The sequence below is a fragment of the Rhopilema esculentum genome, chromosome 10 (genome assembly GCF_057945365.1).
Source record: "Rhopilema esculentum isolate cy_ngs chromosome 10, ASM5794536v1, whole genome shotgun sequence".
NCBI classification, from domain to species: domain Eukaryota; kingdom Metazoa; phylum Cnidaria; class Scyphozoa; order Rhizostomeae; family Rhizostomatidae; genus Rhopilema; species Rhopilema esculentum.
Window position 1 is genome coordinate 14,759,739 of NC_142824.1, and position 16,351 is coordinate 14,776,089.

General features: G+C 36.5%; 3 protein-coding genes across 6 annotated transcripts in view; 1 reads left to right on the forward strand and 2 right to left on the reverse strand.

Annotated features, from left to right (window-relative positions):
• The window catches only part of LOC135691913 (uncharacterized), a 30,625-nt gene extending 23,193 nt beyond the window's left edge, over positions 1-7,432 (forward strand). For all 3 annotated transcript variants that reach the window (XM_065209925.2, XM_065209918.2, XM_065209931.2), the window contains 7 exons: positions 56-534; positions 1,229-1,323; positions 2,346-2,505; positions 2,818-2,881; positions 3,534-3,802; positions 4,209-4,356; positions 5,205-7,432. In XM_065209925.2, coding sequence (XP_065065997.2) covers positions 56-534; positions 1,229-1,323; positions 2,346-2,505; positions 2,818-2,881; positions 3,534-3,802; positions 4,209-4,356; positions 5,205-5,548 — 1,559 coding nt within the window. In that variant the 3' untranslated portion in view covers positions 5,549-7,432. The remainder of the gene's footprint in view (positions 1-55; positions 535-1,228; positions 1,324-2,345; positions 2,506-2,817; positions 2,882-3,533; positions 3,803-4,208; positions 4,357-5,204) is intronic.
• Positions 7,433-7,819: 387 nt separating this feature from the next.
• LOC135692012 (uncharacterized) lies at positions 7,820-10,768 on the reverse strand. Of its 2 annotated transcripts, XR_010516806.2 has the most exons (4): positions 10,217-10,767; positions 9,677-9,755; positions 9,382-9,423; positions 7,820-8,832 (listed from the first exon to the last, which is right to left on the reverse strand). XR_010516806.2 is itself a non-coding variant. In XM_089110650.1 (2 exons), the coding sequence occupies exons 1-2, from the start codon at positions 10,630-10,632 to the stop codon at positions 9,746-9,748; spliced, it is 426 nt and encodes a 141-aa protein (XP_088966776.1). In that variant the 5' UTR covers positions 10,633-10,768; the 3' UTR covers positions 9,676-9,745. The 2 variants fall into 2 exon arrangements, 1 of the variants encoding a protein (XP_088966776.1); XM_089110650.1 differs by lacking the exons at positions 7,820-8,832; positions 9,382-9,423 and having other exon boundaries at positions 9,676-9,755; positions 10,217-10,768.
• A 2,909-nt stretch (positions 10,769-13,677) lies between these two features.
• The window catches only part of LOC135691974 (uncharacterized), a 28,814-nt gene continuing 26,140 nt past the window's right edge, over positions 13,678-16,351 (reverse strand). Inside the window, exons 23-24 of the mRNA XM_065209991.2 lie at positions 15,975-16,071; positions 13,678-15,777 (exon numbers count right to left, since the gene is read on the reverse strand). Of these exons, the coding sequence (XP_065066063.2) occupies positions 15,168-15,777; positions 15,975-16,071 (707 nt within the window). The 3' untranslated portion in view covers positions 13,678-15,167. The remainder of the gene's footprint in view (positions 15,778-15,974; positions 16,072-16,351) is intronic.

Genomic DNA, 16,351 nt, shown 5'->3' on the forward strand with positions numbered 1-16,351 from the left:
TTTAGGTCACTTGGTATACCTTTATTGTGTTTCAATAGCAATGTTCTGTTTCCAGATACTTGCAGATGCCCAAAGCTGCTGTCATCAGCAAGAATCCCTTTACCGCCACTTGCAAATGAGGATAATCTAAAGATAATCCCGCAACTAGTAGACGAGGCGATAACATCTTGCTGTGGAAACTGCAGTGGAAGACACGGTATAAGCTACGTTGATTGGCAACGAGACGCTCTAAACAAAACGTCAATCAAATATAGCCGAGAACAAGCTTTGCAAGCGATTGCAAACGGAACACATTTGGCCCTTCCGATTTTTAACGACGAGTTTGAATTGCAAGGAGATATTCACAGCAGTGAATATGTCTTTATACCGATACTTAATACAAGAAACGTTTTAGTTTTTATGAAAAATCCTACGAGAAAGGAATTAGGAAATGCAGCCTCGTCGGTGATAATAAGCTCTCTCTGGGAACAGTGGCCTTTGCTGTTGCTATCAACAGTCATTACAATCTTGGCTGGCATTGTTTTCTGGATATTGGTAAGTCTGCAGTATGACAGTGCAATCTATTTTCAAGTAGCCAAAGTAGTCCGACTTAAGCTTTGAGTTTCGTATATGAAACCATAAGTAAGACCAGGGGATTTGAGGCGACCGAATCTTACCAATTTCCAACAAAAGTTGGCATGAAAATGTAAAAAGCAGGAGTCATATGGTGTTACCATGCTGCCTATTTGACTTTCAACAAAGAAAAATTCTAACTATGTTGATGAAGTCATTACTCATGCTGAAAGTGAAGCAGCACCGATGAACACAATAGAGAGAATACTTTTTTCTATTGAAAATTATCTGGGTGAAATTATCTGTTAAAGAGAAAATATTGCGGAAGAATATTTTTGAGCATATGATTTAAGTAAAACAAAATTTCCAAGAATTTTGATACATGAAAGGGAAAGTTTTTAAAGGACAAGTTTCATCCGATGTATTGAGCGCATGTTGTAAATATTGTTATCAAACTTTCATTTATTCTTATTTATGACCTAACCACACTCATTCAAATCCTCACTTATTTGAACTATTTCATTCTATCCGTTGAGAATTCGGATATCTGATTTTCGGCTGTTCAAGGCATACATATCTAATTCTAGTCGCTATGCTTGCTAAAGCCTAATAAACATGGAAGAAGATTTAACTCAAACTACTTCTTCACGATTTGAAATGTTCTCCTTTCTGCCAGGAGTCATCGAAAAATGAAGAAGACTTTTCGAAATATATCTTCAGAGGATGGGGAAGTGGACTATGGCTTGCTTATATTACAATGACCACTGTTGGGTAAATTATTATATTTTTCACTAGTTTTGTGCAAAAGTCTTTTAAATAATATTTGTGTAACCTTATTTATCATGAAACTTAGTTAGCCAATCATTGTAAAGAGGGTATTTGGACATGTCCTTGAACTATTTTAAAGCAGCTTTGTAAACTGTTTATACCTTAACTAAAGTTGTTTTGAAATTTCTGAACTCTTTCCCCAGTGCTAAGCAGAGAATCTTTATAACAACACCTTAGCCTACTGTCTTATGAGTTTCGAAGAATTTTTGGCATGCCAAGAGGGGAGGGGGCAGGGAGCAAATCTCTCCAGGGCCTTGAGGTTTAGGCAGCCTCAAAAGGTTATGACTTCCGTTTAACGAACGTTACAAAAGTATGCCTAAAAATAGAAAAATAATCTTAAACGTTTGCAAGAAAATGACTGCAAGATATCTTCTGAAATGGATTTTAGCCTAATCTAACGGGCGTTAGATGGTTCTGTCTTTCTGTTTTGACCTCTCGGCGGTCCTGATCGTCAGGCATTTAATTTCTAATTCATTATTCATATCGACAAATACTGTATAAAACTTTTAAGGATCCTCGTGGTTATTGTAACGGTTGTTTAAGCTTGATCTGATTTATTCGTACCTATCTATATATTGTATGCGTCGCGTAATACTGTATTTTATAGGGGCGCATTATAAAATCAACTTTTTATCATTATTCACTATTCATTATGGTTTATCATGGTTTTACAGTAACTCTTTGTATTCCAATTCTTTACAGTGCGTAGAAATTATCTATTCTTGGATTATTGTCTAGTAAAACATTCAACAGAATCTGTCGAGAAAAACATTTGATAATATCTGTCTGGAAAAACATTTCATCACATTCCTATTGATGAAATAATTTAGGTAGAAATACGATACTGTGTTACGGGAGAATTTTAGGCTTGCGCATGAAATGACCCTAACTTCAATATTTCTAATCATGCTTTAGTATAATAACTAAACAACATTTTGTCTTTTACTACCTTTGGTATTTTTTAGCTATGGAGATTTGGTCCCAAAGACGAAAAAAGGAAGAATATACACTGTGGCTTGGACTGCTATGGGCCTCGTTCTCACCAGCATGATAATTGGCAATCTTTCCAGTTTAATGGCAATTGATTTTGTTTTCAAGCCTGTCACAGCTTCTACAAACGGAAAGGCAAGTCAATGAAATGAATTCAAATGAATTTATGATTGTTTTACCTAGTTGAATCTAAGCTCTGAATGGAAGTTAGTCCTTCTTTTCATATGAAGCAAAAAATTGGGGCTCATCCTGGCTTTCCTGTAGTTATTCTTAAACTCTTAGGGTTTATTGTACGCTGCACAGGACAACATCAGCTGTGATGTGAATAATGAATACTTGCCGTTGTAGCGTTCCTTAATTTTTTGTGTTCTTTCAAAATAGTGTTGCATAATCGAGTTTCTTGTAAGGAATATTCATGTAAACCTTAGCTTTTCCTATTGGTTGCAGGTTCTGACATCTGAAGACTTGTTTATGGTTGCGACTCAGTTTTATGGCCGAAAGGTTAAGATAGGTAGAGTAGTATATTTTACATCAATACCCAGTTTTTCTTTTTTAAGTGATAGGCTCGATTATCGTCGCGTTTTAAATCACAATCGTTTTGCATAAGCCATAATGTGTATTGAGAAATTACCCTTTGACTTCATTTGTAAAATAAATTCAGATTTTTTTAATTATCGGTGGAGATGATACTAATTAATGATAAACGGTCTCATTTAGAAAATGTTGTAGTTGCCAAGAAATGCAATAGAAAACACGAATAAATATTTTATGGTCTTAGAAAATGATGCGTCGGTAATCTTAAAAATAGTTCAGTAGACCTTATTCATAGTCTAGCAATAAAAGAAAAGAGTTCTAAACGTGTTTTTAAGGACTTTGTTTTAAGGTTAAACTTTTTTTTAATATCAAACCTTTGTTTCAAGATTTTCAAATTGGTAGTTGTTAATTGGCGATTTCATAAAAAAATTTGCGATTCAATCAAATACTTTCGGTTTTACTGAATTTGAATGGACATAAGAGCCAGTTGGGCTTGCAGTCAATGCAGTGTGAATGTTGAAAAACGGAGAAGGTTGCTTCACTTCCATCTGAAAGATGGTATTTAAGAGTACTACGTTGTGTGGTTCGTAAAGCAAATAATGACATTGGGCTTGTTTTCCGCTGTTCAGGGAACGTATCAGATGGTCATTTCATCAAAAGATCTTTGATGGCAGGCAACGTATCTAGAGTCCTGGTTGATTTTTACCGAGCTGGAGCTCTTAAAGCCTATCTCGATGATCCTGGCATTGTTCTAGAAAAGGTGCTGAATATTCAAGGCTCCTTTGGCATCGCCTTATCTGGTGAGGCAAAGAGAATCAAATCTTGTGTCAGTCGATATGCAAAAGAAAGGGAAAAGCAGATGCTGGAGGAAATTAGAAAGAATGTAGCTTCATTTGAGGTATTTCTAGGTATTTTTTATCCTGCCTTGGCTAAGTTTGAATAATTAAGCATCAAAGCCCATAAAAATTAACTGACTGTTTTGACAGCCAAATCAATTATCTTTCTTTCTTTTTCGATTTCGCATCAGAGATATTCCTTGAATGCAAAGTTTTTCAATTGCTACCGAATACATTAATAAACAACGAGTCTTAACTTCTGATTAGAAGGCGCATTCTTATAAAAAGCATTGTGAGAAATATGATGTAGTCAACTTAATTCAGTTTTTTGTATTACTTTTCAGCTATTGTTTTTTGTATGAATAATTTAAAGAAAAACTCATAGATCTAGAATTTGTTTAAGTAGTCAGAAAGAATGTAATCAAGTGAGGCGTAGCCTGAAATTGGACATTCTATTTTCGATTGTAGATTTCCCTGGCTCGAAGAACAGAGCTCATAAGGTACATGATCGTTAGCGAGTCTGACATATTGGAAATGTTGACCAAATATGGGGGAATTCTACTACTTGTTCTCGTATTGGTTGGTGCAGCTATTGAAATAGGAAAGAAGTGTAGAGGTATATGCATTTTTTAACTCAAACATTCTACCCGAATGTTCCATATCTTTGTTAGGCTTAAACCAAATCTTGCAAATTTTGAGCCTCGAATTTCTTTTAAGAGAGTCATGCCAACGGAGAATAAATCATGCAAGGCTTTAAACAATTTGCTTACAGTTCTGGCTCGTGTTCTTGGGAGGAACAACATAGGGCATTTTGCCATAACGAGACATCATATCTCTTCGTTGTAAATAAAAAAATTTTTAAACATTTTCTCTTGTAACAGCTTTTTAACTGTTACAATAGGACATCTATGTTTTGAATACAATAGGACAAAGGTTTTAAGCCAATTTTGCTGGGAAGACGAACCAGCGTTTGTCTGAAGGTCGGTTGGCTTATCAAAATTTTGTATCACATGCACATGCGCAGTAAAATTTAATGTGATTGTTTTTACGTCTCATAATATATCATGTGGTAGGAACATTCCTGGCACTTATAGGAATAAGCCAATCTCGAAACAAAGACGAAGAAAATTTAGAGAAAATAGAATCAAGCGAAAAGTGAAATTAAACTCTGGTTTATATGTTGCAACTATGATATATAGTGCTTGACTATATACTGTAAAGCGTCATAAATGTGAATTTTGTCTTCGTTCTAATGTGGATGCCATTGTGATCCACTTTCCCATTGGTTAAGACAAATGAATAGAATAATAGCCCGTAACAATAGGAATTTAGACCCCACCATATTGCGGCAGGACCTGGGCATTGTTTTCTAAAGATACTCTAGCACCTCAAATTATTTAAAAGACTGACTTTATCTTCTCAAGACTCTTTTATTTTTATTCACAAATGGTTCTTTACTACAAGGAAGGGCAAAGGTTACAATGGCAGACACAGAGGCAGAGCAGTTGCTTCATAGTTTATCGACAGCCGTAAACAACCTTGAGAGAGATGTGTCAGAGAAGATGGAATATTTGCAAAGAAAACACGAAAAAGAAATGTTAAAACTGAATGGAATGCAATACGGGCAAACTTTGAAACTGGTTGCGATGTATCCAGATCTGAATATGTTTGATCCGGCAATGCCAAAGTCAAAAAAAAGCAAATACGCAGAAGAAACGCCAGCCTACAATATTGAAGAAAGCGAACTGCCTTTGTCTGATGAAGAATCTTTCAGCGACATGCCTATTGACTATAGAACGGACTTCTAACTGTGACTTGGGGATCATGAATTAAATTTCACTTAACCAGACATTATCAATTTGCACGTTAAAGATGTTTCGCAAACCTGACAAAAACCAAAAACAAATGTATTGTAATATAGGTCAATACAGGTTTACAGGTAGCATTGAGTTTTATTTAAGGCACTGACTATGCCCTCTGGGTCTAACCTTTTATCTTTATAAGAAACTGAATAAATTAGTGCTAAAGTTAATCACCTCTTACCTGAACTTATTGCTTCTAACGTCAGTGTCCTCCGTTTCCTACGACGATGCAAAATTATTCAAAATTGAACATCAGGATGTTCTTGAAAGGCTGTCAGTAGTTTGACTGGTCGAAGAGTACTTTTTTACATTTACCGTATTCGCTTGTGCACTCCCGCACTCTCTAATAACCCCGCCTTTCTTCTATACTTTGAAAAATTAATCCCTCATCTCCAATAACCCTGCAACGGGCAAGCATTGGAAATGTGCTTTGTGTTTAAAATAATTGTCGAATAACGAAAAGATTCAAGAACAGTTGAATAACTGTACAAGGAAAAGACATGTTTACGAAAAGATGCACAGCGCCTAGAAAAAGAAAGTGGCTACGAGCACTTCGGGTTTTACACCAGTATTTCCTTTCCACGTCTGCTGGTTAAATGCACTCAAAGTGATACTTTGTTCTAGAAATTCTTCGATTTCCTTCCTCCTCTGTGATCTGAATCTCTTATACGCTCGAATCCGTTTGCGAGATGCAGCCAATATTCTGTTAAATCTTGACTGTCGCGCCATTAGATGTTTCTTGCGAATAAACTGCATTGCCAGGAAAATTTTTTTTGACAAAATACAATAAAATGCGACTTCGGCAACTTCCATCTTGATCGTGTTTGTGGAAAGTTTGTTTTGTTGTTGTTGTAATTTAACTACGCATGCGTAGCATCAGCTAACCTGGGTTCACCCCGAATTTGTCTCCACATTACAAAACATGAAAATCAACTGTGGACAATGCAGGGTTCACACTAGGTTAAATTTAAGCCGTGGCGAACCTGGGTTAGTTTGTGTAGTGTGGACAGGGCTTAAGTGTCTTGTCATTTGATGACAGCAAGATGTTTTCAGGCAATCATCTTTCATATTTTCAATCAACTTTCGTCAAGGTTCTTCGCGAAAAGCATTGCAAAGTTTCCGCGCGTGTTGAAATTTCAAACCCTCTTTTTAAAAGCATGTTGAAACATTAATCCCACCTGTCTAATAATCCTACTTCTCTAATAATCACATTAAATTAGAAGGTTTAATCAATAAACTCGCAAGGTGAATGCAAGCGGCATAATCACGATTAGACTCTTGGCATGTCATCTGTTGACTTAAAACAAATGGGGAAGTGAAAATTGATTGAATATAATACAAATTTCTTTTTTATACATTTTCTTTAAATAAGGAGTTTGAGAATACTTTTCTTCCCATTGTGGATAAGGTTTGCAGACATGACTACTTTTGTGATTTACAGCATGAAGTGGTATGATCCTTAAATATAGAATCTTGAAAAATCGTTGTGAAACTTGGACAGCACTTGAATCAATCAAGGAAACAGTAGAACTTTATCACGCAATTGCAAAGCTGGTCGAGGAGTCACTTTCTTCTAAGACAGATGGCACCTTGACACAAGTGACACAACACAAGTTTTTTAACAAAGAAAAAACACGAAGTCCGTTGTATCATAGGAAATTATTTAGAAGGGTCTATTCAGTAGGGATTTGTCTAGAAGAAGTATGCTATAGCCAAAAGTATGTTATAAAGAAGTGCGTTATAAGTGGGGTACTTTCTTAATGTCAAGTACCGACCGTTTGCCAGGGCCAAGTACACCAGTATGTTATATCTGAAAGTAAGCTATAACCACTATGATACCTGACGTGCCTGGCTGGATCACAAAGAAAATGGCAAAGATTCAGTATGAGATACTGTATAGTGGGATTATACTATGTAAAAGTATAATGGGATTATACTGTATCAGAATCTCTATCCTCAAAACTAAATGCTTTGTTGCCTATTAATAAATCAATCCTTGCAATTTCTTAACTCTGTATTTATACATAGAAAATGAAACCAAAATCTTGGTATTTGCCAAAATCTCAAGATCATAGGAACGTTTCTAAAAATACAAAGAATAACAGGGTAAAACTCGAAAACGGTAAAATAAAAATTGCACATGCAACATGTCCATTGCCAAATGAAACACAGCAGAACCAAAGTACAAGAACATGAGAATATGAAAGAAACAAATCCTTTCTGTTCTTTCCATTTAAGTTTTTCTTTTCATCCACACAAGTTTCAAAATTGAATCATTGTTAGCTTTATTGTTAAAACAAATGATCTACGCTCCCCTCACAAAAGTATCTGGACTGTTACGAATTCAGTTGCGAATCTGTTGTTGGAGAAATTTGTTTACAAATTTCAAAGTCAGTTTTCATGAAAACGTTTTTATCAATTTCCTCAAATTTGTGTCCTAACCAAATTTGCATCTCAACTGGTTTCCATCATTAAGCAAAATTGCATTAAATGTTCACAAACAATTGAACTTTCAAAGCTGTCGGAAAATGTTACAAGGAAAATGATAAAGAATTGTGAATATACTCTCGTACCGACTGATTTTAGCAAGACTTTCAGCAGTAAAGAAATAATATGGCTTTATGGCCCTGCACTGAATGATATGTCTGCATTGCAAGAAAGTTTTTGATCTGGTGAAATGTCACCAAATGTCATCCATGTTTTATAATCGATCGGTGGCATCTCCATTCAAACATTTTTCCCAACTGAGAGTAGACATGTTGTATTACTCTTTATTCAAAAACATTTGTGTCTCAAGAACCATTTTTTAAAAAATTACCTTGTTTTATTGGCTCATTTTGACTGAGTCCAAGTCAATTGACTTTCCTGTTCTCTGCTTATTTGACATCAGTTGATAGGCGTAAGGCTTGTAGTGCAAAGGTTACTCATTTTAACAAAAAATGATTAACTGATAAAAAGCACAGAAGTTTTGCAGCATTTTAATGTTCTGGTTTATTTTGGAAGGGTTTCTCAAAAATTATTATCACTAAGTTGCTATCCCCAGCCTAAATTCATTCTTGTCTGAAAGCGCAATCGATCTTCGAACTGTCAGGGTACTTTTGTGAGGGGAGTGTATTTCAGCAGTTTGCTGTTCATCTATCATAGAAGCAACACCTATCACTTGCAAATACAAGTCCTGCAGACTGTTATGGTACCACAGGTTCTCTCCATAAATGTGAAGCACCTCCATTCTATTTGAGATGAGAGAATCAATTAATAGTAGCACTCAAGCTTCAACAAAAAAAGTTTGACCACACTCATCATTACTTATAAGAACTTGTGATAAGAAACAAATAGTGGATGTTAAGAATAAATTAAGAAAATTCATTACTCAAAGCAGAAAAATAAGAATGATTTAACTTTGGAAGAAGTGGAACTATTTTATTCAACAGGCTTTCTTGCACGGGTCTGCAGAGTATGGCCTTCTGCAATATGATAACCAGTCTTTATATATATAAGATATTCAAATATATATGCACTAGAAATTTTCTGTCAACTTAGTTTAAGCTTTCAATATAGTTTAAGCTTTCTGGAAAAAGGTATGCTTGGATGCAGTCTACAGTTCAAGTGGTTCTGTTTTGCTTTTATTATAAAATTGTTTGCCCACTTGAAGTCTAAATAGCTTGTTAATGAAGAAAATACTGAAGTTGTGCTCTTTTATACATTATTTTTAGTTAACAAGGCCCCCTATTTGGCAAACACACTGTTAAACACAAAAATGATCTTGAATGTGCACTTACCCAATTCTGCAGACTGGTTCTTGTTTGTCCAAGATTTTTATCCTGTTCATGCAAAAGCTTTCATCACAATTTGTTATTTAATTTGCTACACTTTGAACAGACAAACCTAAGTTCTTTTGGTGATTTATATGCAAAGTGAAAGAAATAGCATTATGGATGATGATTGACTACAGTAATTTTCCAATAGGAGTTTACTAAAGCACTACCTACAACACATGTATCCAATGCCAGTAGATTGAACTTGGAAAAAACAAAACTTAGTGAAATAATCATCTAAAATGACAAACAAAGTTACCTTTAATCATGAAGCTTGAACTGATCAGAGATGGGTATCCCAATGGAACTTGCCACTCTGACCAAGTTTTCATGATATGCTGGGTAAGGAAAGAATAAATGATCAATTCTATGTCAACAAAACAACACTTTCCTGAAGATAGTGAATGCCAAGATAAAAAAACATTTTTCCCAAATGATACATATACACATTAACAAATTGCTTATAAGAAATATTTCAGTCAATCTACAACTATTTTACCGAAGAATTCATTTATAAGAAGCATGTTAATTTTCTATCTTTATTGCTCAAAAAGACCATGTTATTTGAGTTTTAAAGGAGAAGAAAAACCTTTATCATAAAGAAAAATTGTTATAAAAATCGTTGAAATCCGCATTTCCGTAAAATTTATCGAACGTTAACGGCATCTGCTTGTGAAAACTGTTCATCTTTGGACCATCTTCAACATCAGAACATTCTGGACAATTTTCTTGTCTTATCTGAGGAGCATTTTCTAAAAAATTTTGCTTTTGGGTATCAGAGGCAATATTTGAGCTATACCTTGATTCAAAATCGTCCATAATAAACTGCGTTGTGTTATTTGGCGCAGCGATTCGTGGCCTCGCGGCGAGTAAACTCTGTCTACGATGATGCAATGCTGGCCTATTGCCATTCTGTCTTCGTTGATGACAAATCTGCGAACGGTCTTCGAAACACATATCATCAAATGCAGCAACAAGATAGCAAGAATGTCCAGTAACTAACGAAACCTCTCTGGAATAGTCCATATGGGCAGATACGTTGTTATTTGATCGGAGATCAGAATATAAGAAGGCCATGTTTCGCTCAGGCCTACTTTGCCAACGACTTGGGCCTAAACCGTGACTCGTTTTCCGCCGCAAAGTCCTCTTTGACATCTTCTTCACAATTAATTCATTCATAATATCCTTTTTGAACTGGTACTGCTGAATAGTCATATCTTATAGTGTAGCTATGACCAATATCTGTAAAAATTTACCAATGTCTCTCCGCTGTATAGGTACCTAAGCCCAAGATAGGTTCATCTGACGCAACAAAAGGCAAAGGGAAACGTTTGCTTGACGATCGTCGAACGTGGTAAACAATGCTGGTAGAGCATGCGCTCTTTGCGCGCTCGATAAGTCAGCTCGAGGACGAGGCCCATCAGAAAGGGCTAAAGAATACAGCTTACAGGGCCCCGAAAAAAGGAGAAAAAGAAAAGATGCCATGGCCCCAAACGTTTTTTGCAAAACAGAAGGGTTTTTTCAATTTTTGGGTTGAACCTATGCATTTACTTAAAACTGGGTTCAAACTATCGACCAAGCTAAGCTAAAGAAAATAATTAGGGGAAGGGGGATGCTTCCTGGCAAAAATGGCTTTCCTAAGGTGTGACAGTTGGCAATAACAAAGTGTGGCTAAACTGCTTCCAACGAAACCCTGAGCCATTTGAAAATAGCCAGACAATTTTTAGGCAGGAATGGAGTACCAAAAAATGGCGCCGTGAGCAATACCTTGGGTACTAGAGCCACGCGAATTCTTGAATAAGACGAGTAAAACATCGAGAGCATTTGGCCACTCCTTCTTGAAAGAGCGACCGAATTATATTGTTCTATAGCGAATTCCAATCTCAGGTTGGGCAAACCAGGGAAACTACAATAGTGGATAGAAACCGCCCTTTCATTTTTTGGCCGTGAAACTTCTCTAGAATAGAGAAAAACACTTTCAGAATGAAAATCTAAAGTTTGGTTGAACAAATATCGATGATCTAGGCCGTCATTGCCTTTATTGCGATTTTTTGCCCCACTTGTGTCACGACGTTGCCACTACGAGAAATTATTGAGCAAGTAAGATGCAGACATACAATGAATGTGAGAAATCAAATCATTTCTCAATATTGATTCAGTCGCAAAGAAACTGAGAAGTGGACAACCAAAGAAAATGATGAAATAATAGAAACTTTTCATTGATAACATTTTTCAACTTATTAGATTTGTAATCCTCATTTGTTACTAACTAAGGTAGTCTACAACTGGCTAACCTGGTACAATTTCTTTCACACATACATTCAAAACTGTCTTAAGGGTAACAAACAAGCAGCAAAATCAAATTTGGATACATAGGTGTGTGCGCGTGTGTGTGATAATCAGAAATATATGTTTATATATAGTATAGATATAATGATAATAATAATAAACAGGACAGAATTGTTCCATTGGGAATGATGTTAGAGGGAAGGGAGTTCGTCCATTTCACTTCGCAAAGGGACACATGAAACTTGCCGCTGAGCAGAGCTTTCGGCTCAAAATCCTTCCAGACAAATTAAGAAGAGTGTTCTACACAAATTAATAATGAAAAATTACCGTAGTAAAAGGCAACTTATTTTAAACAATCTGTTGGTGGTACAAAACTTAAAAATGGCACTGAAAAAAGCACATGATTGTTGAGATTGCTCAATCAGTGCCGATTTATTTCCAAACAAGAAAAGTAAAGTTTAAGATTGTCTTAGTCTTAAACATGATTTAAAATGTTTGGATTCGTACGAGAAAAGTCTACAAACACGATCCTAAGGGCCGTCCAAAAGCCAGAAAAATCCTTAATTGAAAGGTGCAAAATAACAAGAAGGCTGATTGCGGTTTTAAAAGTTCGTGCCTACCCGTCGAATTATCGAAATTTGAAACTGTTGAAAGACGTTCGTTACTCTAATCTTGCCTTTCTTTTTTCTTCTCTTTCATCAACATTTTAAGTTTTGCTGTGTTTGACATGATCTCCTAGTCCTATACTGTGATAATCTCACTGACGCTCTTCCTCTTGTTTGAGAGAATCATACAAATCATTGAATCAATCAATTCATTGAAATAGAGTACCGAAGTGATGACGTCATAAATATATATTTTTGGAATTTCTGAATTTTTATCCCAGAACCTAAAAGAGCCTCATGAAATATCTCTAAAAATGCAAAATCAGTTAAAGGCATTACGAATCGGCTGAGGTATGGCCACTTGAGCATAGGCTCTTGACCCATCTAACCTCTGTAATTTGATCTTGGTTCATAACTTTATGAACCAAGCCAGAATCACAGTAATCCGTTAGCAAACTTCAAATCTTTCATTGGCCATAGCTCTCCCAATTTTGACAAATTTAACTGATATTGCATATATGAGAGTATTTTATAGTGTTCTTTCAGATTATGCGGCCAAATTTAAGAAATTCTAAAAATAGAATAATTATGACATCACACTTTGGTACTCTATTGCGTTTATACGCACGGGACAGAAGTCCATCCGGTACGCACGGGGCAGTAGTCTATCCGGTACGCACGGGACAGTAGTCCAACCGGTATGCATGGGGCATTAGTCGCTCCAGTACGCATGGGAGAATAGTACATCCAGCACGCAAGGGACAGTAGTCTATCCGGTACGCACGAGACAGTAGTCCATCCGGTACGCATGGGACGGTAGTCCATCCGGTATGCACGGGACAGTAGTCCATCTGGTATGCAAGAAACAGTAGTCCATCCGGTACGCATGGGAGAATAGTCCATCCAGTACGCAAGGGACAGTAGTCCATCCGGTACGCACGAGACAGTAGTCCATCCGGTACGCATGGGACGGTAGTCCATCTGGTACGCACGGGACAGTAGTTTATCCGGTACGCACGAGACAGTAATCTGTCCGGTTTTGTGATTGAAACAATAACAATGGAACAATAAAAGTCCAGTTAGCACTCTCTCTGTTAAGCTCTCCTTCATATCTTGTACAAGAGAGACAATTTGCGGACGCAGACGGTGATATTCTCACGTGTACTTCGCATTTCTTATATCAAGGTTTTATGATTTTCTGTCAAGTAAACCTCGGTAGCTTAATAAGGCATCTACTGTACTGAGTTGATTTCCAGAATCAAAAAAGCGAGTATTGAAATAACTGCACTGGTAAAAGCTAAAGCAAATATAATAAAAATATATATGTATATGATTCAAGATTCTTTGCAAAAAGGAGCGCGAACCGTAACTTTCCTGTGATCGTTAATTTGATATCTGAATTGTATTCATATTACATGCTTGCAATTTTACATAATGTCGTTATCGTCTATAGGGGATGTATACTGATTCATTCGCTGGTGACATGTGAATCTAAAAAGTGTAGTAAACCAAAACTAAAAGTAACCAATAGCTAGAGTACATGCACGCATTTACGTTTTTCTGATAAACGAAAACAAGATCAAAACTTGATCAAACTACGATTAACTATTCCAAGACTATATAGAATATGTAGGGGACGGCCCCGATACCTTAAAAAAGAAATACGCATACATAGGAGGAAATGGACCTTAATCTGGATACCAAGGTAAGCCCACTCCTTCAACGAGCACAAAAATATTATTCAAAGAATCTTTTGGTGGTACAAAACGTAAAAGTGACTTTGAAAAAAGCAAACATTTGAGGATACTAAAGCTTTTCATCTGACACTCTTCAGTGTATAAAATGTCAGAACATAGATCGAAAATTCTACGCTAGGAGATATATAAACCCAGTTTTGCATCGAAATAGGCCAATCAGAAATGCGAGCACATGACTGTTGAGGTTGCCCAATCAGTGCCGCTTGCCTATTGAGAATGTTAAAAATGGATCCTAAGACGAAAGGTTTGCTTTCTTCAAAGCCATTTTTAAAAATATTATTGAATAAAAGAAATACTAATTAATTAGGATACTTTTTTACCAACGTAAACAATTAGAGACAAGTTAAACGATAAATGAGTGTTTAAGCTAAGGTGATTAACATACTTTCGCAATCACGAGTATATTTGGTATGAATGGATCTTGTAATACAAAGCTATCTATTCGTTATGTTGATTGCAAACGTAAGGAAAGGGGGGGGCGTTAAAACAAGTCCAAAATTGAACACATAAGGGTTAAATAAATAAGGGGGTTGCTGTTAAAAAGCATTCATTCAATTTTAAGTATTGTCGAAAGTGGTCGCAGAAATATTTCGACGACCAATTTAATTAAACGTTTTCTTCGTTAAATAAATCGTTAATGGTATGATGTTCGGAGGGTATTCTTGAAAAAAAATTGATGGTGTGCCCCTTCCCTACCTCAAAGTTAATCTAATTTAATGTACAAAATGGTAGAGTTGTCAATGTCAACATATCGAAGGCGCTTCAGCCAGAGGAAAGCATTAAATAACACACGTAACAAAATAATTCAGGGAAACAAAGACCTTTGTGAAAATCACTGTAAAAAGAGCTTTTGATAAAGCGGGTTATTCTTGTTATCAAATCAACATTTCGCTCTCCCTTTGGTAACAAACCAACATAGAGCCAGTTTCAGCATGCTTGCGAACTTTCATGCGATCTCTCTACACTGCACTTCGAAAAGCAAAACGTGTTCCTCCAGCAGACAGTCGCTCTCACGTGGCCTGAAACCTTTAATCTGATTGAAAACGAGTTCAGTTGCCTCGCAATGGTTACCAGTTGTAGGGAATATCATTGCAGGCAATCAAACAGTAGGCTCAATGTTGACGTAATGACCAACTACAAACGGCTTTCTCTGCTGATCATCAAGCACAGGAGTCAGCGGTACACCATTATGTTTCAAACTATCGTCGGTCTCCCATTGGTAGGATCGTTCTTTTTTAAGTCCAGCATCGCCGTTTGATTGAAGTATATTTTCATCAACTGACTCCACCTTGCTATGCAGGATACCATCTGCTAGAGGTGTTGTTGAGGCCTCGCTGCCGACACTATCGATTGGTTGCCTGAACCCTGCTCCTTCTAATTCGTTAGCGTCCAGAGCATGGAAGTCAACACCCTCCCTGTTGGTGTATCTTCTATTTGCAGACATATCTGAATTAGCTCGTCCATGTATGGACCCGAAACGATACTCCCAGTCAGCTTCCTCTTCATCTGCATCATCTGAAAGCGAGTCTCCTGTCGATTCTTCGAGGCTGACAAATGATGGAACATTATAATATGGCTGCTTGTTGTCGATATCAAATTCGACGTAGGGTGTTCCTTCTGAAATAAGGGTTTCAAATCTTTCTTTTATATCCGTAAAAGTAGGCCGTTGTTGTGGGTCAGTCAGCCAGCAAGCCTTCATGACGGCATATCTGCGAAAAAGACAGTGAAAATTAAAGCTCATTTAGGTCGCTTATTATTCCGGTGTTTTCCACAAATATGACATTTTCCGTGCTATTCTCAGATTTTGCGGTATGAAAGGCTATTTTGGTTATTTCCATCGGACAAACCAAACCGGTAATGGAGATTACAAATTTCCTCCTACTAAAATTAAACAAACGTTGCTTACATTTCATTTGAACAGTTTTCAGGTTTCTCCATTCGATTCCCAGCTCGAAGAAAACGGAGCAATTCCTGACCAGTCATAGTTGGATAAGGTGTTCCACCTAGAAGTGAAAAAAGTTATTTGAAAAATTCTAATGACAACTGAACATTGTGAAGAGTGCAATAAAGTTACGGTTCCGTAGACATTATTTATTTGAAAGTGAAAAAAACCAAAGGGTTTGTCAAGTTGACGATGAAAGAGTGACTAACTAATGTAAGCTCTCGGAAAACACGATACGTTCCAAAACACGATACGTTCCAAAACATGATACGTTCTAAAACATGATACGTTCCAAAACATGATACGTTCTAAAACATGATACGTTCCAAAACATGATACGT